Here is a 26665-nt window from a genome sequence, read left to right on the forward strand (position 1 = left end):
ACAATACTGGGAGTTGTTGTTTTTCAACAGCTGGAGGCTCTGCTTTGGAAACAGTGGTGTACCGGACTTTCTTATTGGGGGAGGGGGGCTGTGTAAGGGTATGTGTATATGTAGTGTTTTTAACTTTTTATTTTATTTTGTGTTAGTGTAGTGTAGTGTTTTTAGGGTACAGTCACATGGGCGGGGGATTACAGCGAGTTTCCCAGCGCAAAATTTGCTGCATCTCAAGATGCGAGAAACCCACTGTAAAAGCCTCGCACATGTGAATGTACCCTGTACATTCACGGGAGTGGCGGGGGGGGGGGCTTGCATCAGCTGTTGCAAAACTACAACTCCCAGCATGCATGGTCTGTTAGTGCATGCTGGGAGTCATAGTTTTGCAACAGCTGGAGGCACACAGGTTAGGAAACACTGAGTTAGAAACAGACAATGTTTCCCAACCAGTGTGTCTCCAGTTGTTGCAAAACTACAACTCCCAGCATGCCCAGACAGCTGAAGGGCATGCTGGGAGTTGTAGTTCGGCAACATCTGAAGGGCCAGATGTTGCTGAACTAAAACTCCCAGCATGCCTGGACAGTCAGTGCATACTGGGAGTTGTAGTTTTGCAACAGCTGGAAGAGCACAGATTGGAGACCATTATACAATGGTCTCCAAACTGGGGCCCTCCAGATGTTGCAAAACTACAACTCCCAGCATGCATGGTCTTTTAGTGCATGCTGGGAGTTATAGTTTTGCAACAGCTGGAGGCACACAGGTTAGGAAACACTGAGTTAGAAACAATGTTTCCCAACCAGTGTGTCTCCAGCTGTTGCAAAACTACAACTCCCAGCATGCCCAGACATCTTAAGGGCATGCTGGGAGTTGTAGTTCGGCAACATCTGAAGGGCCAGATGTTGCTTAACTAAAACTCCCAGCATGCCTGGACAGTCAGTGCATGCTGGGAGTTGTAGTTTTGCAACAGCTGGAAGAGCACAGATTGGAGACCATTATACAATGGTCTCCAAACTGGGGCCCTCCAGATGTTGCAAAACTACAACTCCCAGCATGCCCAGACAGCCAAAGGCTGTCTAGGCATGCTGGGAGTTGTAGTTTTCAGACTCCTAGAAGCAGCAGTGAAGATCTTCACTGCTGCCTCTGAGGACTACATACTTACCTGCTGGTCCCGTCGCTGCTCGTCCACGTGGCCGGTCCTGCCGCTGATCCTCGGTCCTGCCGCTGCTCCAGGTAAGTCCGCCGGTCCCCACGTGTTCCCCCCTATGCTGCAGGTCCCCGCGAGCCCCTGCAGCCTTTGTCCCCCGTTCTGCCCGACTTCCAGGGGCGGGCAGTGCGGGGGATCTGAACTTTCACCCCAGATCACTGTGATTGGTCCACAGGGACCAATCACAGTGATCGCTGACCAGGACCATCAATTGATGGTCCTGGGGGTGAAGCAGAAGTTGTCCCCTGCTGGAAACAGCGGGACTTCTGCCAGTTAACCCGTGCGATGCTGCGCATCGCCGGGTTAACTGCATGTCATTTATAAACGCCGGGATGCGCGAACGCACTGCACAACCCGGCGTTTATATATGACATTCTGCGGGAAGGGGTTAAAGATTTGGTTTTAGATGGTTTTAACAAATGTGTTTTAGACAAAGCAGAACGTGATTAGATTTTAGTATTGGTACTGGCTTTACCGATTTATTACTATTTACCAAAGGTGCATAAACATCTTGCAAATCCACCGGGGCACCCAATTATCTCTGGGATTAACTCGTTATCAGCCAATTGAGCCCATTATATAGATATATTGTTACATAAACATGTTTTCTCTTTGGAATCATATTTAAAAGACACAACAGACTTTATAAAAAGCATTATAGAGGTACCTTGGAAAAATGAATACTTTTTGGTAACGATGGATATTTCACCGTTATATACAGTTATTGATAATGAACTTGGGATAAAAGCCACTGCCCATATCTTGGAACTTGATAAAAATATGCCAGCAGCACAGGTCGATTTTGTTATAAGGAGCCTTAGATTCATCTTGACTCACAATTATTTTGAGTTCAATCAACAAATATATTCTCAACATACTGGTATGGCCTTGAGGTCTAAGGTGGCACCCAGTTTTGCCAACCTGTTTGTGGCAAAACAGGTTATATACCCACACCCGCTTTTTAAATATTGTATGTATTTTAAAAGATATATTGATTACATCTTTTTTTATCTGGAGTGGGAACCTTTTAGAACTTAATGATTTTTTATCCTTAATGTAAATGAATGGGGTCTTCATTTTACTCACAATATTTTTAAAAACCATGCAGAATTTCTGAACGTTATAGTTTATCATGGCAACACAGACAAACTTTACACAAAAACATATTTTAAGAAGGTCGACAGTAACAGTTATTTGGAATTTTACAGTGCACACTACACCAAATGGATCACTATCATTCCATATGGACATTTTAAACGGGTGAGACAAAACTGCACAACTGAGAGAGACTTTTACGAACAGAGTAAGCTACTAAAAGCCAGGTTGCGTGTGAAAAATTACCCTAAAAAGTTAATTTATTTTTCATTCCTAAAAGCAAGTAAACTTACCGAACAATATTGTCTCAAACCTGGTAAGCGCACCACCGGATCTCGATCTAATATGCCGCTGACCACTGTACCTGATTCCCAATGGTCTATAAATTTCATTACCACATTCTGTAGAGAGAGTAAGACCATTAAGAAAATTATTTCTAAACCCTGGCATATTCTCCAACAAGACCTCCATCTTAACAAGATACTACCATCTGTGCCCGGGATTACGTTCAGGAGAAATCGCACGCTCCGAAACATTCTGGCACAAGTAAGCTAAAAACAAACAAACATTTAACACAGACCTTTTTGGATAAAAAGGGTAGTTTTAAATGTGGTGCCCCTTGGTGCAAATGTTGCGCCCAGATGTGCAATAAAACTGAGTCTTTTACCTCTAGGGTTACTAAAGAATTGTTTCCCATCCAGTCTTATTTGACATGTCGTTCCAAATATGTCATTAATCTCTTTCAATGTCCTTGTGGGCTCCAATATATAGGACGGACTACCCAATGTTTGAGACAGGATTAATAAACATAGAAGTAATACGAATCTAGGCTTTTTACTACATAGTGTGTCTAGACATTTGGTAGAGGTACACAATTCTGACTTCAGAGCCATTTCAGTGTTGCCCATTGAAAATATAGCAAGAGAAACCCGGACGTTTCTCGGTCCTAAAAAGGCGTGAAAATTATTGGATCTTTAAGCTACGGACCCTAATGCCTTCCGGGCTTAATGAATTCATAGAAAGCTCTTTATGATCATGAGGATCCATACTCACATGGTATGCTCCATTCGTCATATCACACTCTTTTATTTATTTTATTTTTTTTTTAATATTGTTTGCCATTTGTCTATTATATGTGTCACTATCTGCCGATTATTTCAATAAGCATTCTTACATAATTCTGCAATATATCTACCTGTAACGGTACCCTTTTTATATTCATAATTTTTAATAATATCTTTTAACTATTTATGCTGCTATCTACAAATTGGCTGCTATCCATTTATATGCTGCTATCAATTTTTGCTAATTTATGCTGCTACCTGCTATATTCTTTTGATATGCTATTCTTTTGATGTGTTGCTTTGCGCATGTCCCTTTATGCTGCTATTTTGTATGTTTATTCATGTTGCCACCCATGAATTAATTTCATGCTGCTATCTCATAAGCTACTGTATGCGGTCATTTATTGACTGGCTGCTATCCTGTATGGGCTGCTAACTAATATTTATTCTTTTATGCTGCTGCTATGCCATTTTAGTACATATTTGTCTTTCTTATATTAATTATTTTATTAATCCTTATGCTCCTCTTTTTAATGTTGTTTATATTATTATACTAACCACTTATTATTTATAAACCCCTTTTACAGACTTTGTGCACCTTAATGGTTCCTAAAATAACAGGTTATAACTAGAAGTTATGGCCCCTTTTATAGTAGCTGATATTATACCACCTTTATAATACTTTGATATTATATAATAGTCTCAGATACCTTTGTCATGTCTGTATATAAAATACACCATGATCTCAAGCACCTTTCTTCTTGACACTTACTTAATTATTCTATGCTTTTCTCCATGAACGCCGCCAGCAGCCTGTGACCTCCGCTGGACATCACCTCTGACAGCATGAGCGAATTGCAGGCTTCACTATACTGTGTTCATCTTCCTGCATGTGATTGGCGATTTCTTCCCACGTGGGTCCCGGCCCCGGCGACGCGTCCATAGATACACTCTCTCTTCTCTCTGCACTCTGCGAAGCCGCTCATGTCTCGAATCCTGGTAACGCGTCCTTGGTTACCAGCTCCGCTACAAACAAGTGGATGTGTACAATGTTGTGATACGCTTCTATTTACATTCATCCATTCACCCTCGCTTTCAACTACCACCGCCGGAGCACTGGATCACAGGGCATGCTTTGACCTGTAGTCACGCTACCCTGTGATCCTATATGCTATGAAATTACAATACTATTTTAATGTATGCTGCTTGTTTTTAACATACTGTGCACTTTGCTAATTAATTTGATGTATCTTTTGTTCCGTATTAATAATTTTGAATTTCATGTTTGCTCCGCCTACTTGATTTGGGCGCCCATTTTATTGTATAAATATACTGCCTGTTATGTCTGTCTCCATGCCAATCTGATGAAGGAGGAGATACCCTCCGGAATGTGTTATTGCATGAAATAAACATAGTGCCTTTGGCACTTTCTTTTTACACCTTTGTACTACATATATTTGGTTGTGAGCAGCGCCTTTTTGGGTCCATTTTTTCTGGTTTCCTGTCTTAAAGGCAGCAATATCGTCTGAAATAAAAATTATCTTCTGGTCAGATCATGCGCCAATAGTCCTAACATTAAAAGATAGTTTTGCACTTTAAGTAGAACGACCATGGCGAGCATACCTACATATAATAACCAAGAGATGAGTGAATGTTTGGCTTCATGGATACCATCCTTTTTTGAAGCTAATAAAGGTTGAGTTTCCTCTGAGACTACCTTGTGGTGTGCATTTAAAGCGTTAAGAGGACAAATTATAGGCCAAATAACATATCAAAGAAAACAAACCCAGTATAGGAAATTAGAACTCCTAACAAAACTTGCTGATTTACATAGGAAGAATAAAATAAATTACAATCCCCAGATAGCCTCTTCCATAACATTCATTACAATAGAACTGCATAACATGGAGTTACATAAGTTCGAGTTGGCAATAAAAAAAAAAAAAATCTAATTACATTTCTACTGGTTGGCAAATAAACCCGACTCCTTCCTAGCATGACAAATTAAAAAAAGGGACTCCGAAAACAAAATTCCATATTTAACCCCTTAACGACGCAGGGCGTAAATGTACATCCTGGTGAGGTGGTACTTAACGCACCAGGACGTACATTTACGTCTTAAGCATAACAGCGTGCATCGGAGCGATGGCCGGATCATGCGCGGCAGGTCCCGGCTGCTGATCGCACCCAGGGCCATGAACGTAATGGCAGACATCCGCGATCCCGCGTATGTCCGCCATTAACCCCTCAGATGCCGTGATCAATACAGGTCACGGCATCTGCAGCATCGCGGTCACTAAAATGGATCCGATCATCCAGCACGGCAGACGGAGGTCTCCTCACCTGGCTCCGCTGCCTTCACGGTGTCTTCTGATCTGCCTTCCCGCAGACCAGAGCAGAAGATGACCAATAATGCTGATCAGTGCTGTGTCCTTTACATAGCACTGAACAGTATTAGCAATCGAGTTGCTATTAGCAATCGATTGCTATAAATAGTCCCCTATGGGGACTATTAAAATGCAAAAATAAAAGTACCGTATATACTCGAGTATAAGCCGACCCGAGTATAAGCCGAGACCCCTAATTTCAACCCAAAATCCCAGGAAAAGTTATTGACTCGAGTATAAGCCTAGGGTGGGAAATACATCATCCCCCCCCTGTCATCATCCAGACCCGTCATTAACATCCTCATCATCATCACCGCCTGTCATCATCCAGACCCTCATCATCATCACCTGTCATCATCCCCTTGTCGTCATCCCACACCCCACCCTTCATCATCCCCTTGTCATCATCCCCACCCCCCTTCATCATCCCCTTGTAATCATCCCACACCCCCCTCCCTTAATCATCCCCTTGTAATCATCCCACACACCCCCCTTCATCATCCCCTTGTCATCATCCCCACCCCCCTTCATCATCCCACACCCCCCCCCTTCATCATCCTCTTGTCATCATCCGCCCTCAGTGGTCTTCAACCTGCGGACCTCCAGAGGTTTCAAAACTACAAATCCCAGCAAGCCCGGGCAGCCATCGGCTGTCCCGGCTTGCTGGGAGTTGTAGTTTTGAAACCTCCGGAGGTCCGCAGGTTGAAGACCACTGCGGCCATCGACATCATCCAGCCCCCTCTCACCCCCTTTAGTTCTGTACAATACTCGCCTCCGCTCGGCGCTGGTCCGTTGCTGCAGGGCTGTCCGGTGAGTAGGTCGTCCGGTGGGATAGTGGGTCCGGGCTACTATCTTCACTGGGGGCGCCTCTTCTCCGTGCTTCGGGCCCAGAATAGAGGCGTTGCCTTGACGATGACGCAGAAGTACGTTGGCAATGAACGTACCTCTGCATCGTTGTCAAGGCAACGTGACTATTCTGGGGCCGGGCCCGAAGCGCTTAGAAGAGGCCTCCCCGGTGAAGATAGCAGCCCGGAACCACTATCCCACCGGACGACCTCCTCTCCGGACAGTCCTGCAGCATCGGACCAGCGCCGAGCGGAGGCGAGTACTGTACAGAACTAAAGGGGGTGAGAGGGGGCTGGATGATGTCGAAGGCCGCAGTGGTCTTCAACCTGCGAACCTCCGGAGGTTTCAAAACTACAACTCCCAGCAAGCCCGGACAGCCGATGGCTGCCCGAGCTTGCTGGGAGTTGTAGTTTTGAAACCTCTGGAGGTCCGCAGGTTGAAGACCACTGCGGGTGAAGAGTTCACTCGAGTATAAGCCGAGGGGGGTGTTTTCAGCACGAAAAATCGTGCTGAAAAACTCGGCTTATACTCGAGTATATACGGTAAAAAAAATTAAGTTAAAAAAAATGTGAAAAACCCCCATTCCCCAATAAAAACGTAAATTGTCCCATTTTCCCTATTTCACCCTCAAAAAGTGTTAAAAAAATATATTTTATAAACAATATTTGAAAATAGACCAAAAGGCGCAAATAGGGTAGAGTCCTGCGTCAAGACCACACTTTAGCATATGAGGGTCACCAAGCAAATAAACAATAAACCCCTATTAACATGTTTAGGGGTGTGCCTAAAACGTAACTTTTACTTAATTATAGATAAAATACAAAACATAAATCATGTATTTGTGAACATAGATTACCATTGCCAATAAAATTGCAAAGGATTCTAGCTGTATGGTGGATGGCTCAGGTGGGCTCTGCTTGGCCTTGCCAGCTCAACCGTGCCTTTTGCACAACAAATTCTCCCAACCAAATAAAGACCGCTGACTCATTTCTACCAGCACTCAGGTTGGTGTCATTAGGGAGTTAACGTCATTGGTCAAAACATATAAAATGTATAGACAGTGAATTACTATATAGATCCAGGTACGGGGTTGCTGCAAAGAAAAGGCTGACCCTAATTATTGTAACATCAGGGATTCATATAGTTAGCCTGTAAGAAAAAATGCAGCTCTATCCCTATAGGTATTTAGTTCCCCAGGATCTCCAGTTCAGGTCCACCTAAAAAATAAGCACAAATACATATAGCCCAGTCAGTATTAACCTGCAAGAGAAACGTTGGGGAGCTACAAGAGTTCCCTAGTCCTACTCACTGTTTCCACGGTACAGACAGGGTAATGCAGAACCTGCTGTAGCGCAGGGAGCCGGAGAATCTCCGCTCTACTCGCTTGTTCCAGCGAGGTGTCGGCGTCTGACATCACTTCCTGTCAGTCTGCCGGATATACGCGCGCAATCAGTGCGCGTCACGCGTGACACGCTCTGAGGGCGTGCCCAAATGCCGGCATAACAAACAGTTGTGCGCGCATATAGTATCGGCCCCTGACATTGGTTAAGTGATGCTTTAATCAAATTACACTGATTTCGGCAGATTTAATTCATGCTCAATAGAACAGTCAGAAAATGTATATAGATGTCCATTTTTTAATTATATTAAGATCTTGTTATATGCAAAGAGGATCTGAATACAAGGATGCAGGATGGACTCGGAGACAGAGGGCAACCACATATGTAAACAGTTTTTGCTCATAGATACACATGTTGGGGTATAAAATTGGAGTAATTAGGTCCATTAATCTATGCGGGGGAACCTGGTAGTAAGGGGGCATAATGGGGGAGGGGCTTATCTCTATCAAAGGAGGTGACCGGAGAATGACAGGGCCCTAGGGAACCTGGCACTGGCCCTATAAGTCCCTAGTTACTGTCCCTAGTACCTAGGCGGGGTGGCCGCCCTAAAAAGGTACAATACTATACAATACTACAGATGTTACAGTAAGGATGGTGACGCCTACCTCCTATTGGGCCCACTAAGGGCCCTCCCTTACTACCTGACCAGTCACCAGGGTTGATGCCCCCTCACTTGACCATTTCCCCCTTATAGAAAGCAACCAAAGTTCAGCTGCTCATTCAGTCCCTTAGGGGAGACTGTATCCAACCGGTGTATCCACCGACACTCCGTTTGGAGCAAAAGTCTGTCTGTGCTGCCTCCCCTTTGTGGGATTGGGTAAAATTTCACTCTCACAAACTGTACTGATGACAAATTGCCATCATGTTGTTGGTTAATATGGACCACTAAGGGGGTTTCTCTCCTATTTCTAATATCCCCCAACACTCTTCTCCTCAACTCTCTAATTGTCTTCCCCACATATTGTAGGGGACAAGGACAGAAGGCAATATATATCACAGATTTGGATGAACAATTGATGAAGTGTCTTATTGGGGTAGGTCGATGTTGATGTGGTAAATTTTTAGTTTTTAAGATGTTATTACAGGCACGACAATGACCACATTTATAGCAGCCCTGCGGATTACTTCTCTTCTCCAGCCAAGTAGATGATCTTGTACTCTCTGGACTCAGATGGCTCTGGACTAATGAGTCCCCTATAATGCGACCTCATCGGTATGTTATCTGGGGCAATGGGCCCACTGTGTCCTGTAAGTCTGGATCCATATGTAGTATGTCCCAATGGTGTGAGATTATATTGCGCACAGCATAGGACATCCGATCATACGTACCAATGATCCGTGTCACACCCTAACCGGACCTGTCGCTGTTAATTTTGGTTACAAGTAGGTCCCTTCTTGGTGTTTTTTTTGCATTTTGAAAAGCTGGTGCTAGGGTGAACTCCAGATACCCTCTGTCTCTAAATCTTGACCTCATCACATCTGCCTCCCTCTTAAAGTCCTCTGGCAACGAACAGTTCCTCCTGAGGCGGAGGTACTGCCCCTTAGGGATCCCCCTTTTTAGGGGGCCCGGGTGGCAGCTCTCCCACCTAAGGAGACTGTTTGTTGCCGTTTTTTTGCGATAAATAGTGCTCTGTAGAGTTCCCTCTAAGTCTCTCTAAATTTTAACATCCAAAAAGTTTAATTCCTTCTCTTGAATTTCGAAAGTGAAAAATAAACCTAATGTGTTTGTGTTGATGGATTCAACCAAATCTTGGAACTCCTCTTTGGTTCCACTCCAGATTACAAACACATCATCTATGAAGCGTAGCCAGGTACCCCTGAGCGGTCCCCCTGAGCTGGTGGAAGACACAACCTTTAAACAAGAAATAATTCTTTGTTACAACAAAATTAAGTAGTTGTAATACCAAATTATTATGTGCTCGAAAAGAGGTCCCTCGTGTATTCAAAAAATATCCAACTGCTTGCAAACGCACTTAATGTTTAACCTCTTAAGGACCAATGACGTTGTGGAATGTCATGGCACCCTGGGCTTTAAGGACCAATGACGTTCCACAACGTCATGGCGTTTTCTGGTCCCTGCCGCTCGCCGGGCAGAGATTGGAATCGGATGCCTGCTAAAATGCTTCAGCAGGCATCCAGGGCAAACGCCGAGGGGGGCCATGAGGGGGACCCGACCGCCCGGTAATTTTGCATGATCCCGGTTGTCACAGACAGCCAGGATCATGCTGGAGGCTAGGAGCGAGGTGGCAAGCCTGCCACCTCCTCCTATCCCCTGCGATCCGTCGGTTAGCTAACCGACCAATCGCAGGGGGGGGGCAGTTACTTCCTCCCGCCCTGCCCCAGGAAGTCCGGAGGACATGGTGGAGGGACGGGGGAGTGCTGGGGCCCGGTACTTACCTCGTCCCTGAAGAGCCGGATCCCGGCGATGAAGGCGGCGGCGACAGGCGAGTTCCTCTTCAGCCGCGGTCGCGCCCTTTACAGCAATGTACGTCGCCGTAAAGCGACATGCATTGCTGTATTGGGACCCTGTACAGTGACCCCCCCAACTTATGATGGCCCCGACATGTGATCATTTCAACATATGATGGCCTCTCAGAGCCCATCGTATGTTGAAGGCAGCATTGACATATGATGCTGCTGTGTGTCGGGGCCATCATACAAACAGCTATCTGACAGCGCTGACAACTTCAGCAACTGACAGTTGTTTAATGTGCCCCGTTCTGCCTCCTGTTACTCACATGCTGTCCTGCTAACTCACGCAGGCTTCCACTGTGAGCTCCGTGTAAGCCCCCCCCCAGTGCAGCCATAGCCAATAGCTAATTTTGGGGGCTTTTTCTCCTTTCACCCCTTATGAAAAGGTGAAGTTGGGGTCTACACCAGCATGTTAGTGTAAAAAAATAAATTTTTTACACTAACATGCTGGTGTTGCCCCATATATGGGCGCGAAGTGCTCTGGGGGCGCACAACAAGGCCCAGAAGGGAGAGTGCGCCATGTACATTTGAGGTGATTTGCACAGCGGTTTTGACAAACGCAAAAAAAAAAAAAGCCCACATGTGACCCCATTTCGGAAACTACACACCTCACGGAATGTAATGAGGGGTGCAGTGAGAATTTACACCCCACTGGTGTCTTTGGAACAGTGGGCTGTGCAAATTAAACATTTTGTACAGCCCACTGTTCCAAAGATCTGACAGACACCAGTGGGGGGTAAATGCTCACTGTACCCCTTGTTACGGTCCTCAAGGGGTCTAGTTTCCATGTGGGGGTTATTTTGCTGTCCTGGCACCATAGGGGCTTCCTAAATGCAACATGCCCCCCGAGCAAAGTTTGCTCTCAAAAAGCCAAATATGACTCCTCTTCTGAGCATTGTAGTTCGCCCGTAGTGCGCTTCAGGTCAACTTATGGGGTACCTCCATACTCAGAAGAGATGGGGTTACAAATTTTGCGGGGTATTTTCTGCTATTAATCCTTCCATAAATGTGAAATTTGGGGGGGAAACACACATTTTAGTGAAATTTTTTATTTATTTTTTACATATGCAAAAGTCGTGAAACACCTGTGGGGTATTAAGGCTCACTTTATTCCTTGTTACGTTCCTCAAGGGGTCTAGTTTCCAAAATGGTATGCCATGTGTTTTTTTTTTTTTTTTTTTTTTTCCCTGTTCTGGCACCATAGGGGCTTCCTAAATGCAACATGCCCCCCAAAAACCATTTCAGAAAGACGTACTCTCCAAAATCCCCTTGTCGCTTCTGAGCCCTCTACTGTGCCCACCGAACAATTTACATAGACATATGAGGTATGTGCTTACTCGAGAGAAATTGGGCTACAAATATAAGTATACTTTTTCTCCTTTTACCCCTTGTAAAAATTCAAAAATTGGGTCTACAAGAACATGCGAGTGTAAAAAATGAAGATTGTGAATTTTCTCCTTCACTTTGCTGCTATTCCTGTGAAACACCTAAAGGGTTAAAACACTGACTGAATGTCATTTTGAATACTTTGGGGGGTACAGTTTTTATAATGGGGTCATTTGTGGGGTATTTCTAATATGAAGACCCTTCAAATCCACTTCAAACCTGAACTGGTCCCTGAAAAATTGTGATTTTGGAAATTTTGTGAAAAATTGGAAAATTGCTGCTGAACTTTGAAGCCCTCTGGTGTCTTCCAAAAGTAAACACTTGTCAATTTTTTGATTCAAACATAAAGTGAACATATTGTATATGTGAATTAAAAAAAAATATTTAGAATATCCATTTTCCTTACAAGCAGAGAGCTTCAAAGTTAGAAAAATTCAAAATTTTCTATTTTTTTTTCATCAAATTTTGGAATTTTTCACTAAGAAAGGATGCAAGTATCGACAAAATTTTACCAACAACATAAAGTAGAATATGTCACGAAAAAACTATCTCGGAATTAGAATGATGGGTAAAAGCATCCCAGTTATTAATGCTTAAAGTGACAGTGGTCAGATATTCAAAAAACGCTCTGGTCCTAAGTAGAGATGAGCGAACTTACAGTAAATTCGATTCGTCACGAACTTCTCGGCGCGGCAGTTGATGACTTTTCCTGCGTAAATTAGTTCAGCCTTCAGGTGCTCCGGTGGGCTGGAAAAGGTGGATATATTCCTAGGAAAGAGTCTCAGAATGTCTGAGGAAGAGGACGGAGCGTCCTTGAAACGCGTTACATGTAATAAATACTTTCATCTTACCTTGGTTGTGGACAGCGCTGTAATATTCCTATTACCTGTGCACCACAAAAAGTGCACATTTTTCACTTCATGTTCCCTATGCCTAGCCATGGGCGGGATAAGATGCAGTCCTAGGTGGATATCCAGGTGAAGTCTCCATCCCAACCATCCGAAAGGATTACATGCCTGCTAGAGCGTTGTGCCTCTATAGCACAACATCATCTGGTGAGTCTCTCTATTATTAGGGGCTCACTTTCTTTTGTCTATTGTCCTTCACAGTGGAGCGCTTCTCCATCCTTTTTATTTCAGTAAGGTGTAAAATGGCCTGGTCCTTAAGGGGTTAATGAACGAATATAAGGCCTCGACGTCAATGCTGGCGAGAATCCTCTAGGAGGAAGAAAAGAAAAATCTTGAGACAGTCCGTGCGCTTCAAGGGTGACCCAGAGTTCTCTAAAAAAAAAAAGAAACACAATTGCAAAATAACATAGAAAAGTATCAATACTATTTCAAATTCCGCAAGCACACTCAATTTGTGCGTGATCTTGCGGATTTCAAAGAGAATCGGGCATATAAGGTTCTGGAGGAAAAGAATTCTACTACCAGAGAGACCGACTTTGAAATCTCTTCTTCCGATACGGATATATCGGAGGGAGGTTCGGTTGGGAACAAAAGCGGTGGAAATAGGGGCACCAATAGGGGTCGTCGAGGAAAATCTAGAGGAAGATATCGTGGGGCGAATAACAGTCAGAACACACAATGTGGTGGTTCATCGTCATCATTTCCCTCACCTTTTCAGAAAGACCCCTACCATTTACGGTATCCACCAAGGGTCCCAAACAACTCTCAGAGAAAGTAGAGAAACCAGAGGTTACGCAGATTGTGAATTTATCAAGTGTGACATTAACGGAGGCACAGAAGTCGGTCCTTTTAAAGGGCCTAACTTTTGTGCCAACAGTCAATTTTGATGAGTTCGAATGGAGTAAAGACATAATGTTATTTGTTCGCAAATTAAGATGGCACAAATTCTTTAAAATGCATAATAGACACGAGGGACAAAATTTGGGCATGTCTCCAGATGATTTTGTGGTAACGAACAAATTAAAGGGGTACTCCGGTGAAAAACTTTTTTTTTTTTAAATCAACTGGTGCCAGAAAGTTAAACAGATTTGTAAATTAAAAACTTAAAATTAGGTGCAGCTCACAACAGAAGGACCGAGGCAATCAAAGCTAAAGCAGTACCCCACCGGCAACAGTAATAAATATCAATTGGAATATACAGCTTATGCCTCTAGGACCTCACCAATGGTGCATAATGATGTGGGCAATAATAAATTGTGGCAGCGTTAATCAAAAATTGTTTTTAATTCAGATTATAAAATATAAATATATAAAACAATGACAAAGTAACACATTAAACTGGCACTGTCTAGTGAAAATCCCACTGGGCCCTAGTGGGATATCCAAAATAGAATATAAAAAATATAAAAATGTTGAATTAATGTTCCAATAAGTCCATAAATCTGCAAATAAAAAATAATAAAATCCGCAAAGAGTATGGATAGATATTCGGTTTTGTGGCAAAATAGACTTGTAACATAAAGTCAATGTACTTGTAACATAGTCAATTTTTTTGATTTTTTTATATTTTTTTTCATTCATTCATTTTTTTGATTATTGACTTTGTTACAAGTACATTGACTTTATGTTACAAGTCTATTTTGCCACAAAACCGAATATCTATCCATACTCTTTGCAGATTTTATTATTTTTTATTTGCAGATTCATGGACTTATTGGAACATTAATTCATAATTTTTATATTTTTTATATTCTAGTTTGGATATCCCATTAGGGCCCAGTGGGATTTTCACTAGACAGTGCCAGTTTAATGTGTTACTTTGTCATTGTTTTATATATCTATATTTTATTGTCACGATTCGGCTGGCTGGAGGTGGATCCTCTGTGCCAGAGAGGGATTGGCGTGGACCGTGTTGGTGGACCGGTTCTAAGTTGCTACTGGTATTCACCAGAGCCCGCCGCAAAGCGGGATGGTCTTGCAGCGGCGGTAGCAACCAGGTCGTATCCACCAGCAACGGCTCAACCTCTCTGACTGCTGAAGATAGGCGCGGTACAAGGGAGTAGACAAGAGCAAGGTCGGACGTAGCAGAAGGTCAGGGCAGGCAGCAAGGATCGTAGTCAGGGGCAACGGCAGGAGGTCTGGAACACAGGCTAGGAACACACAAGGAAACGCTTTCACTGGCACAATGGGAACAAGATCCGGCGAGGGAGTGCAGGGCAAGTGAGGTATAAGTAGGGAGTGCACAGGTGAACACACTGATTAAGCCTGCTGCGCCAATCAGTGGCGCAGTGGCCCTTTAAATTGCAGAGACCCGGCGCGCACGCGCCCTAAGGAGCGGGGCCGCGCGCGCCGGGACAAGACAGACGGGGAACGAGTCAGGTACGGGAGCCGGGATGCGCATCGCAAGCGGGCGCCTCCCGCATCGCGAATCGCATCCCGGCTGAGAGAGATATTGCAGCGCACCCGGTCAGCAGGTCTGACCGGGGCGCTGCAAATGCGAGGATGCTGCGAGCGCTCCGGGGAGGAGCGGGGACCCGGAGCGCTTGGCGTAACATTTATAATCTGAATTAAAAACTATTTTTGATTAACGCTGCCATAATTTATTATTGCCCACATCATTATGCACCATTGGTGAGGTCCTAGAGGCATAAGCTATATATTCCAATAGATTTGTAAATTACTTCTATAAAAAAATCTTAATCCTTCCTGTACTTGCTGAATACTACAGTGGAAATTCTTTTCCGTTTGAAACACAGAGCTGTCTGCTGACATCACGAGCACAGTGCTCTCTGCTGACATCTCTGTCCATTTTAGGAACTGTCCAGGGTAAAAGGTAATCCCCAAAGCAAACATATGCTGTTATGGACAGTTCCAACTGGACAGCACCACCTGCCGTAGATCCTCCACTTTCTCTTCTGTCCAAATCTACTACCCGGCCGCTGGCAGACGCAGCATCCTTTAAGGATCCAGCGAACAAGTAGATCAAGAACTTGGCAAAATTTGCATTTGAAGCGGCAGGTTTGTCCTTGCTACCCACCTTCACTTATGCTTGGGTGTTGAAGGCAATTTCAGTTTTGGCTTCTCAGCTACGGCAGGGCATCCTGTCAGGCGCCCCTTTTTTAAAGGTAGTAAAAAATTTAAAAAAAATAAAAAATAAATGTTGTATAGTTGTAATCGGCCAGAAATAAGATAATATCATTTTTACCAAAAAGTACCCTTTTTTTAATATATATTTTAGATTTCGTGGTTTTGGAGATTTTATGGTTAAATATGTAATGCCATTACAAAGTGTAATTGGTGGCACTAAAAAACAAGCTCTCATATGGGTCTGTAGGTGAAAAATTTTAAACATTATGGCTATTAAGGCGAGGAGGAAAAAAAAACGAAAATAAAAAATTGCTGCGTCCGTAAGGGGTTAAAGTGGTCCTGGTGCATTTCTTTCCTTCTCTCCTCCCATTTAACTGTTTAGAATCAAATATACAAGTTTACATAATGTTTTGATATATTTGTTTCGTTTATGCTTATTTACAGGGAGCAGCGAAGGCATTTTCAAACAATTGTTGAACAAAAATTCAATGAATGGCTTGTTAAGACTGGAAATCGACATCAGTTGGATAGCCTTGTGTCTCCTAGTGATGGGACAAAACAAGTTGCTGGATAAAACACATCTTGACCTAAATAAAACTTCAGATTGTAAGTGAGATGCATTTTGTGACTAACAGCTCATTCATATCATAATTCTGCAATACACTGCTTGTATTTTTCTGCAACCGGTCATATATATGCCTATATTGGCATTGTCACCATTGACCATATTGGCCTGGACATAGTCAACTAGTGACTGCATTTGGGTCATTTAATGAATGTGTACTTGTATTTTACAGGACTCAAATGTGCAGCACATCACACTTTTGAATCCAAGAAAATACACCTATAGATTAGAGAAATTATCTGAAAGTAGTCACTAGTTGAATATGTTTGGGCCATTAAAGTCATTGAAGCCCACTTCAGTATGATGGCATCCCATTTTGACTGGTTATGTTGCCGATGTATACAAGCAATGTATTGTGCATTTGTGATGCTATTGAGCCCTAAGATATATTTAGATTTTGTTAGTATTGAAATTTATACTTTTTCTTTTGGAAGATGGAAAAGTCAGTAATGTCAGTCATGAAACCTTTTTTATACCAGTTTTGTGATTCTAAACTTACAAGTTAAGGAGAGTAAAAAAATAACCATGATTGTATGGGGTTCAGTTGAATAATACATTTTTAAATAACTATTAAATGATGCTGAAAAATAGAAAACAGAAGACAACGTCCCCTTGGAGGACGTTTACCAATCTTGCCTAATTATTTACACTTCTTTACACAGTGGCTCTTGCTGTTTGAGCCTTTTATTCACAACACCTAGTCTAATTCGGGACCTCTCACATACTTCAGAGTTTTATTTCTGAGGTATTCACTCCATTGACATTGGAAACTTGTGTTGTGTTGTGCAGACTGTTTGTTACAGCATGATAAAACACGATGGCCCTGATTTACTATTAAAACCCAACCTGTTTTGTCGGGTTGTGCGCCAAAATCAAAAGAAAACTTGTAACAAAAAAATCAAAAACCCAACCAACTCTCCATTTTACAGAGGAAACCTAAAAGGGGGCATGGCCACTGTGGAAAAGGGGGTGTGGTCGCCAAATAGGGGTCTTGTCCCTGACATTTTCGTAAAATCCCAACAAATTGTCTAAGGTTTCCACAGAAAATGTGGTGGATTTGAGCTCTGGAAAACCCCACATTTCAGAGCATTTGTTTAAAAAAAAAATAATAATAATATTTAGGGAAAAGTTTAAAATGTAGGGAAACCTTATTAACCCCTTAACGACAATGGACGTAAATGTACGTCATGGTGCCATGGTACTTAACGCACCATGACTTACATTTACAGGCCGCCATGACCACGAGCACCGGAGCGGTGCTCGCAGCAGGTCCCAACTGCTATCAGCAGCCAGGGACCCGCCGGTAATGGCGGACATCCGCGATTGTGCTGATGTCCGCCATTAACCCCTCAGATGCCGTGATCAATACAGATCACGGCATCTGCAGCAGTGCGGTACTTTGAATGGATGATCGGATCGCCTGCAGCGCTGCCTTGGGGATCCGATCATCCAGCATGGCAGCCGGAGGTCCCCTCACCTGGCTCCGGCTGACTGACGGGGTCTTCTGCTCTGGTCTGAGATCGAGCAGACCAGAGCAGAAGATCGCCGATAACACTGTTCAGTGCTATGTCCTATGCAAAGAACTGAACAGTATTAGCAATCAACTGATTTCTATAAATAGTCCCCTATGGGGAATATTAAAGTGTAAAAATAAAAGTAAAAAAATTTAAAATAAGTACAAACATGTGAAAAATCCCCTTCCCCTATAAAAAAGTAAAACGTCTGTTTTTCCCATTTTACCCCCAAAAAAGCGTAAAAAAAATTTATACTCATATTTGGCATCGCCGCATGCGTAAAAGTCTGAACTATTAAAATCTATTGTTAATTATCCCGCACGGTGAACGTCGTAAACTTAAAAATATTTTTAAAAAGTCAAAAATTGCAGCTTTTTGTCACATTTTATTCCCTAAAAAAATTATAAAACGTAAGACCTAAGCAAAAGTAGTACGGATAAAAACTACAGATCATGGCGCAAAAAATGAGCCCTCATACCGCCCCATATACGGAAAAATGAGAGAGTTATAGGTGGTCAAAATAGGGCAATTTCAAACATACTAATTTTGTTAAAATGGTTTGAGAGATTTTTTTAAGCAGTACAATTATAGAAAAGCATATAACATGGGTATCATTTTAATTGTATTGATCCACAGAATAAAGAAAACAGCTCTCATATGGGTCTGTGGATGGAAATGAGTTATGATTTTTAGAAGGCGAGAAGGACCTTAAGTCCTTAAGGTCAAAATGGGCCTGGTCCTTAAGAGGTTAAATACTGTGGAAAAATACCTGTTGGGGAAAAAAGAAAAAACAAAGAAAACTACACTCCATTCTTAGTAAATCAGAATTGTGTATTCACAAACACTGGATCCGCAATTGTGCATCTGCAGTTGTGGATTTAGCAAAGCAGTCAAAAGGACATAAGAATTGACTTGTAATATCAATTGCGGATTTAACAACTTTAAATCTGCAACTGCAAATTTTTCAACTTCAGATCCACAGCAGATCCTGTGTGTGTGTGTGTGTGTGTGTGTGTGATTGGACCATAAAAGTGGATTTGGTGGAATTTGCTGTTGAAGTTGACGGTACTTTTAAATGTAACGTGTCATCAGCAAATGACCTTTTTATGTTAAACAAACATATTTAAGGCTTTTTAGTGATAATTTTCCATTTTACTATCTGTTTTAAAATAAACCAGAAAATTTGCAATATTTATTCTGACCAATAAGGGCTCTTTTACATTACTGTCTGTACCCGTATTCTCATGCCGTTATTAAATCCGTTCTTGACATGTTCAAACAGCTTGCAAACGGCTGTAAATGAATCCCATGTCAATGGGAGTTTTTTTAAAGTCCTTTGCAAGCCTCTTGCTCCCGTTTGGTTCCCAATTCGTTATTTTTGACGGCAAAAAGACGTTGCATGCAGTATTTTTTTTCCTGTCAAAAATGACTGAATAGAAATTGATATTATAAATTTTACATTGAAGTCTATGGGTAACAGATGAGACTTTAATGTCTCCGTTTGCACCCGTTCCTTCCAATTCGTTTTTGATCTGTTACTACTTCTGAGCATGCCTGGAAGTAGTCAGACAAAAATAAAAACAGACAATAAACGGATTAAAAACTGATGCAAAAGGATGGCACCCTTATGCATAAATTTACATCCGTTTGTTAGTATGGTCCGTTTAGCAGCAATGACAGGAGAATAGCGGAATGGGAGACAACAGCCGTGTAAACCTAGCCTAAGCCTAAAACTAACAGAGCATCCCCAGAGCCCTTTTCCATTCATGTCAAAGGGACAGCTCTTGTCTTTTGCTGTGCTCTTATGGAGCATATCATTAAATGCTGTTAAAAAAAAAATTTAACCTAAGGTGTCAGCGACAATTACGTTTGTTTGATAATTCTGGCACATATGTAGACAATCTAATCTTTAAGCCTTTCCAACTACACGACATAAAGTCACACATGATAGCGGTAAGGTAATTATGTATGTTATTTATGTCCAATGCCACTAGATGGCTCTGTAACTGTGAGGTTCTTAACCCCTTGGGGACGGAGACCATTTTTACCTTAACCCCTTAAGGACGCAGCCCATTTGGGCCTTAAGGATGCAGACAATTTAATTTTAACGTTTTAGTTTTTTTCCTCCACGCCTTCAAAAAATCATAACTCTTATATTTTCATCCACAGACTAGTATGAGGGCTTGTTTTTTGCGTGACCAGTTGTCCGTTGTAATGCCATCACTCACTTTACCATAAAATGTATAGCGCAACCAATAAAACACTATTTGTGTGGTGAAATTTTTAAGAAAACCGCAATTTTGCTAATTTTGGAAGGTTTTCTTTTCACGCCGTACAATTTACAGTAAAAATGACATGTGTTGTTTATTCTATGGGTCAATACGAATAAAATGATACCCATGATAATATACTTTTCTATTTATATGTATGTAGGTATGACTAAGGTCCAGTCTTAGGACTGAAACGCGTCACCCTGTCATGTTCTCCTGGTCTTTGTAGCTTTTATTGGAATAAATATCCTGTTTTCTGATACTCGCGCTGGACACCTTGCCTTTGTACTTTTCTATTAATGTTGCGCTTAAAAAAAATCGCAAACTTTTTAACCAAATTAGTACGTTCAAAATCCCCCTATTTTGAAGACCTATAACTTTCATTTTTCCGTATAAGCGGCAGTATGAGGGCTAATTTTTTGTGCCATGATCTGTACTTTTTATTGATACCATATTTGCTTATATAGAACTTTTAATCCATTTTTTATAAATTTGGGGAATAAAATGTTATAAAAAAGCATCTACTTTGGACTTTTTTTTATTTTTACGTTCACGCCGTTCCCCGTACGGTATCATTAACATTTTATTTTAATAGTTCAGATATTTACGCAGGCAGCGATACTAAATATGTATATAAAATATTTTTTTAACACTTTTTGGGGATGAAATAAGGAAAATGGGACAATTAATGTTTTTATTGGGGGAGGGGGTTTTTCACATATTTTTGTAACTTTTTTTACTTTTATTTTTACACTTTAATAGTCCCCATAGGGAACTATTTATAGCAATCACTCGATTGCTAATACTGTTCAGTGCTATGTATAGGACACAGCACTGATCAGCATTATCGGTCATCTGCTCTGGTCTACGGGAAGGCAGATCAGAGCATAAGATGCCGGGAAGGCAGCGGAGCAAGGTGAGGGGACCTCCGTCTGCCATGCTGGATGATCGGATCGCCGCGGCAGCGCTGCGGGCGATCCGATCATCCATTTTAGTGACCACGATGCGGCAGATGCCGTGATCTGTATTGATCACGGCATCTGAGGGGTTAATGGCGGACATCCGCGCGATCGTGGATGTCCGCCATTGCGGGCGGGTCCCTGGCTGCGATCAGCCGGGACCTGCCGCGCATGATCCGGGCATCGCTCCGATGCTCGCGGTTATGCTTAGGACGTAAATGTACGTCCTGGTGCGTTAAGTACCACCTCACCAGGACGTACATTTACGTCCTCCGTCATTAAGGGGTTAAGGACAAGAGTATTTTTTGCACATCTGACCACTATCACTTTAACCCCTTGGGGACGGAGCCCATTATAACCCTAAGGAAGGGAACATTTTTTTTTGCAAATCACTTTAAGCATTAACCCCTTAAGGACTGAGCCCTTTTTCACCTTAAGGACTTTTTTTTGCAATTCTGACCACTGTCACTTTATGCATTAATAACTATGGGATGCTTTTACAGATTATTCTGATTCAGAGATTGTTTTTTCGTGACATATTCTACTTTGATAGTGGTAAATTTTCATTGTTACTTGCATCCTTTCTTGAAAAATGAAAAATCCCAAAATTTCATGGGAAACTCTCTGCTTGTAAGGAAAATGGATATTGCAAATAAATTATATATTTATTCACATATACATATGTCTACTTTATATTTGCATCATGAAGTTGACATGTTTTTACTTTTGGAAGACATCAGAGGGTTTCAAAGTTCAGCAGCAATTTTCCAATTTTCCACAGAATTTTCAAAATCAAAACTGAACTGGTCCCTGAAAAATTCCGAAGTGAATTTGAGGGGTCGTCTTATTAGATATACCCCATAAATGACCCCATTATAAAAACTGCACCCCCCAAAGTATTCAAAATGACATTCAGAAAGTGTGTTAACCCTTTAGGTGTTTCACAGGAATAGCAGCAAGGTAAAGGAGAAAATAAAAAATTTTCATTTTTTACACTCAAGTGCTCTGTGGGTGCACTACAAGACTCAGAAAGGAAGGAGCAACAATGGGATTTTGGAGAGTGAGTTTTTCTGAAATGGTTTTTGGGGGGTATGTCACATTTATGAACAGCAGAAAAAAAAACCACATGGCATACTATTTTGGAAACTACACCCCCAAAGAAACGTAACAAGGAGTCCACTGAGCCCTTAACACCCAGCAGGTGTTTGAAAACTTTTCGTTTAAAGTTGGATGTGTAAATGAATTTTTTTTTCACTAAAATGCTGGTTTTTACAAAGGGTTATAGGAGAAAAAGCCCCCCAAAATTTGTAACCCCATCTCTTCTGAGTATGGAAATACCCCATGTGTGGACGTCAAGTGCTCTGCTGGCGCACTACAATGCTCTGAAGAGAAGAAGTCACATTAGGCTTTTGGAAAGCTAATTTTGCTGAAATAGTTTTTGGGGGGCATGTCACATTTAGGAAGCCTCTATGGTGCCAGAACAGCAACAAAAAAAAACACATGGCATACTATTTTGGAAACTACACCCCTCAAGGAACGTAACAAGTTGTACAGTGAGCCTTAACACCCCACAGGTGCTTGACAAATTTCTGCTAAAGTTGGACGTGAAAATTAAAAAAAAAATTTTTTCACTAAAATGCTGTGTTACCCCAAATTTTTCATTTTCACAAGGGGTAATTGGAGAAAAAGCCTCCCAAAATTTGTAACCCCATTTCTTCTGAGTACGGAAATACCCCATATGTGGATTTAAAGTGCTCTGCGGATGAACTACAATCCTCAGAAGAGGAGGAGCGCCATTGAGCATTTGGTGAGAGAATTTGGTTGGAATAGAAGTGGGAGGCCATTTGCGTTTACAAAGTCCCCCGTGGTGCAAGAACAGTGGACCCCCACATGTGACCCCATTTTGGAAACTACACCCCTCACAGAATTGAATAAGGGATGCAGTGAACACCCCACTGGCGTTTGACAGATCTTTGGAACAATGGGCTGTGCAAATGAAAAATAAAGTGTTTCATTTTCACGGATCACTGTTCCAAAAATCTGTCAGACACCTGTGGGGTGTATATGCTCACTGTACCCCTTATTACATTATGTGAGGGGTGTAGTTTCCAAAATGGGGTCACATGTGGGGGGGGGGATCCACAGTTCTGGCACTATGGGGGCTTTGTAAACACACATGGCCTTCAAGTTCAGACACCTTCTCTTGCCAAAATCCCAATGGCACTCCTTCTCTTCTGAGCATTGTAGTGCACCCGCAGAGTACTTTACATCCTCATTTGGGGTATGTTCTTACTAAATTTTGGGAGGGCTTTTTTCCTTTTCTCCCTTGTGAAAATGAAAAATGTTGGGTAACACCAGAATTTTAGTGAAAAAAATGTTTTCTTTAATTTTCACGTCCAACTTTAACGAAAATTTGTCAAACACCTGTGGGGTGTTAAGGCTCACTATATCCCTTGTTACATTCTGCTGTAAAATCAGTGCAAATCACCAATTTAGACCTCAAATGCACTCTTGTTGTGCGCCCACAGAGCACTTTACCCCCACATATGGGGTATTTCTGTACTCAGGAGAAATTGCGTTACAAATTTTGGGGGTCTTTTTTTTCCTTTTACTGCTTGTGAAAATTAAAAGTATGGGGCAACACCAGCATGTTTTTTTTTTTAACATTAACATGCTGGTGTAGACCCCAACTTTAACTTTTAATAGGGTTTAAAGGAGAAAAAGCCCCCCAAAATTTGTAACGCAATTTCTCCAGAGTACGGAGGTACCCCATATGTGGCCCTAAACTGTTTCCTTGAAATACGACAGGGCTCCGAAGCAAGAGAGCACCATGCGCATTTGAGGCCTAAATTGGGGATTTGAATCCGCCACAAAAATACCCTACAGCAGTGTTTCCCAAACAGGGTGTCTCCAGCTGTTGCTAAACTCTCAGCATGACAGTCAGTGACTGTGACTGCTGACACACTCCAGCCACATGAGGTCTAGCATTGTCTTGCATTAGGAGGAACCCAGGGCCAACTGCACCAGCATATGGTCTCACAAGGGGTCTGAGGATCTCATCTCGGTACCAAATGGCAGTCAGGCTACTTCAGGCAAGCACATGGAGGGCTGTGCGGCCCCCTCCAAAGAAATGCCACACCACACCATTACTGACCCACTGCCAAAATGGTCATGCTTGAGGATGTTGCAGGCCTCTCCAGACTCTGTCACGTCTGTCACATGTGCTCAGTGTGAACCTGCTTTCATCTGTGAAGAGCACAGGGTGCCAGTGGCGAATTTGCTAATCTTTGTGTTCTCTGGCAAATGCCAAACGTCCTGCACAGTGTTGGGCTGTAAGCACAACCCCCAACTGTGGATGTTGGGCCCTCATACCACCCTCATGGAGTCTGTTTCTGACTGTTTGAGTGGACACATGCACATTTGTGGCCTGCTGGAGGTAATTTTGCAGGGCTCCTGCAGTGCTCCTACTGCTCCTCCTTGCACAAAGGCGGAAATAGCGGTCCTGCTGCTGGGTTGTTGCCCTCCTACGGCCTCCTCCACGTCTCCTGATGTAGTCGCCTGTCTCCTGGTAAGGCCTCCATGCTCTGGACACTACGCTGACAGACACAGCAAACCTTCTTACCACAGCTCACATTGATGTGCCATCCTGGATGAGCTGCACTACCTGAGCCACTTGTGTGGGTTGTAGACTCTGTCTCATGCTACCACTAGAGTGAAAGCACCGCCAGCATTCAAAAGTGACCAAAACATCAGCCAGGAAGCATAGGAACTAAGAAGTGATCTGTGGTCACCACCTGCAGAACCACTCCTTTATTGGGGGTGTCTTGCTAATCTTATATATAAAAAGAAGACCTGACTCATCAACGCCCAGCCTAAACCCTTGGACCTAGAAACCTGGATTTTTGCACAGGTGTTGTTTTTAAGACATAGATAAGGAATAAGAAAGTATTTTTCAAAATTCCACCCTTAGGGTACGTTCACACGAGCGGATTTTTGCAGCGTATTTCGCTGCGGATCCGCTGGTGAAGGCCCGCTCTATGCTGTCTTTACATGTGACTGCTCGTAGCGGCAATACGCCGCTACGAGCAGACACACTGCGATGTGCAAGTCGCAGTATACTCTCACATCGTGGAAGCTCTCTGCCTAGCTCAGAGCAGGGAGAGTGGCCGCGATGTGCGAGTACGCCGCACACATAGCTGCAGTGTGTCTGCTCGTTGCGGCATATTGCAGCTACGAGCAGGCACATGTAAAGACAGCATAGAGCGGGCCTTCACCAGTGGATCAGCAGCGTAAAATACCCTTTAAATCCGCTCGTGTGAACGTACCCTGAAAAATGTTTTTTTTTTTTTTGTTTGTTTTTTTAAAGTCCCATAAAAGTCAATGGGAAATGTGTTACTGCATAACTTCCAAATGGCTGGAGATATTTCGATAATACTTGGTCACATGTTACTTATATGTCCACTTAAAATATATTAGTTTCACTTTCTCTTCTTTTTTTTTTTTCCTCACTTTTTAGTAGGATCATGTACTTTACCTGAATTTCTGTACTGCTCTATAATTTCTTTATCTTCTTTATTCCTTTTTCTTATTCTTATGTACAGTGCTATCATATTAAGTGCTCATGTACTGTATTCATGCAATGTTAACTAGATTTATTGTACATCCATCTTTATTCTTTTTTCTGTATGTTACAATGGAAAAAACTCTTCTAAATAAACAGTTATAAAAAAAAATATAGGATAGTTAACCCTTAACTACCCCCATTTGTGAGGGTCTGGGTTTTTGCTTAGTCCCATGGAAATAAATGGGAAATGTATGTTCCCACATAACTTCCGTATGGCTGGAGATATTTCAATACCTGGTACACATATTACTGGTCGGGATAGGAGGTCGAGATAGCAGGTCAAAATAGGAAATCAAGATAGGAGGATGGGATAGGAGGTCGAGTTAGGAGGATGGGATAGGAGGTCGGGATAGGAGGTTGGGATAGTAGGTCGGGATAGGAGGTCAAGAGGTGGGTTAGGAGGACGGCATTGGAGGTCAGAATAGGAGGTAAAGATAAGAGGTTGAGATAGGAGGAAGGGATAGGAGGACGGCATAGGAGGTCGAGATAGGAGGACGGGATATGAGAACTGTTGGCAGTATATAAACAGCGCGAGAAAGCGGGTTCCCCTGCGCGCAGACTCGGCGGTAAAAGGCCTCAAAGAATGTCTATCTTCCATTCCATGAAACAGCAGATGTAATGTTTCGGGTTGTTTGGATGCCCGTAGACTTTACCCAGAGCGGCCTCATTACTATAGGATCGTAAAAAGTAAATCTATGTTACGCGAGCGATTTAACGCGAGCTAGTTGCCTATAATTTCCACCTGTTGTCTTTTCCATTTGCACAACAGCATGTGAAATTGATTGTCAATCAGTGTTGCTTCCTGTGTTGTTTAAGTGTTCCCTTTATTT

At 42.5% G+C, this 26665-nt stretch overlaps 1 protein-coding gene across 4 annotated transcripts in view; it reads left to right on the forward strand.

Moving 5' to 3' along the window:
- TBCCD1 (TBCC domain containing 1) overlaps positions 1–26665 on the forward strand; it is a 163889-nt gene that overhangs the window by 114060 nt on the left and 23164 nt on the right. For 2 of the 4 annotated variants that reach the window (XM_056536186.1, XM_056536183.1), the window contains one exon: positions 16288–16449. The exons of 1 other annotated variant lie outside the window; for it this stretch is intronic. In XM_056536186.1, the coding sequence (XP_056392161.1) occupies positions 16288–16417 (130 nt within the window). In that variant the 3' untranslated portion in view covers positions 16418–16449. Of the gene's footprint in view, positions 1–8957; positions 9025–16287; positions 16450–26665 lie in introns of all 4 variants that reach the window. One more of the 4 variants, XM_056536184.1, reaches the window with a different exon arrangement.

The sequence above is a fragment of the Hyla sarda genome, chromosome 8, assembly GCF_029499605.1.
Source record: "Hyla sarda isolate aHylSar1 chromosome 8, aHylSar1.hap1, whole genome shotgun sequence".
Taxonomy (NCBI): domain Eukaryota; kingdom Metazoa; phylum Chordata; class Amphibia; order Anura; family Hylidae; genus Hyla; species Hyla sarda.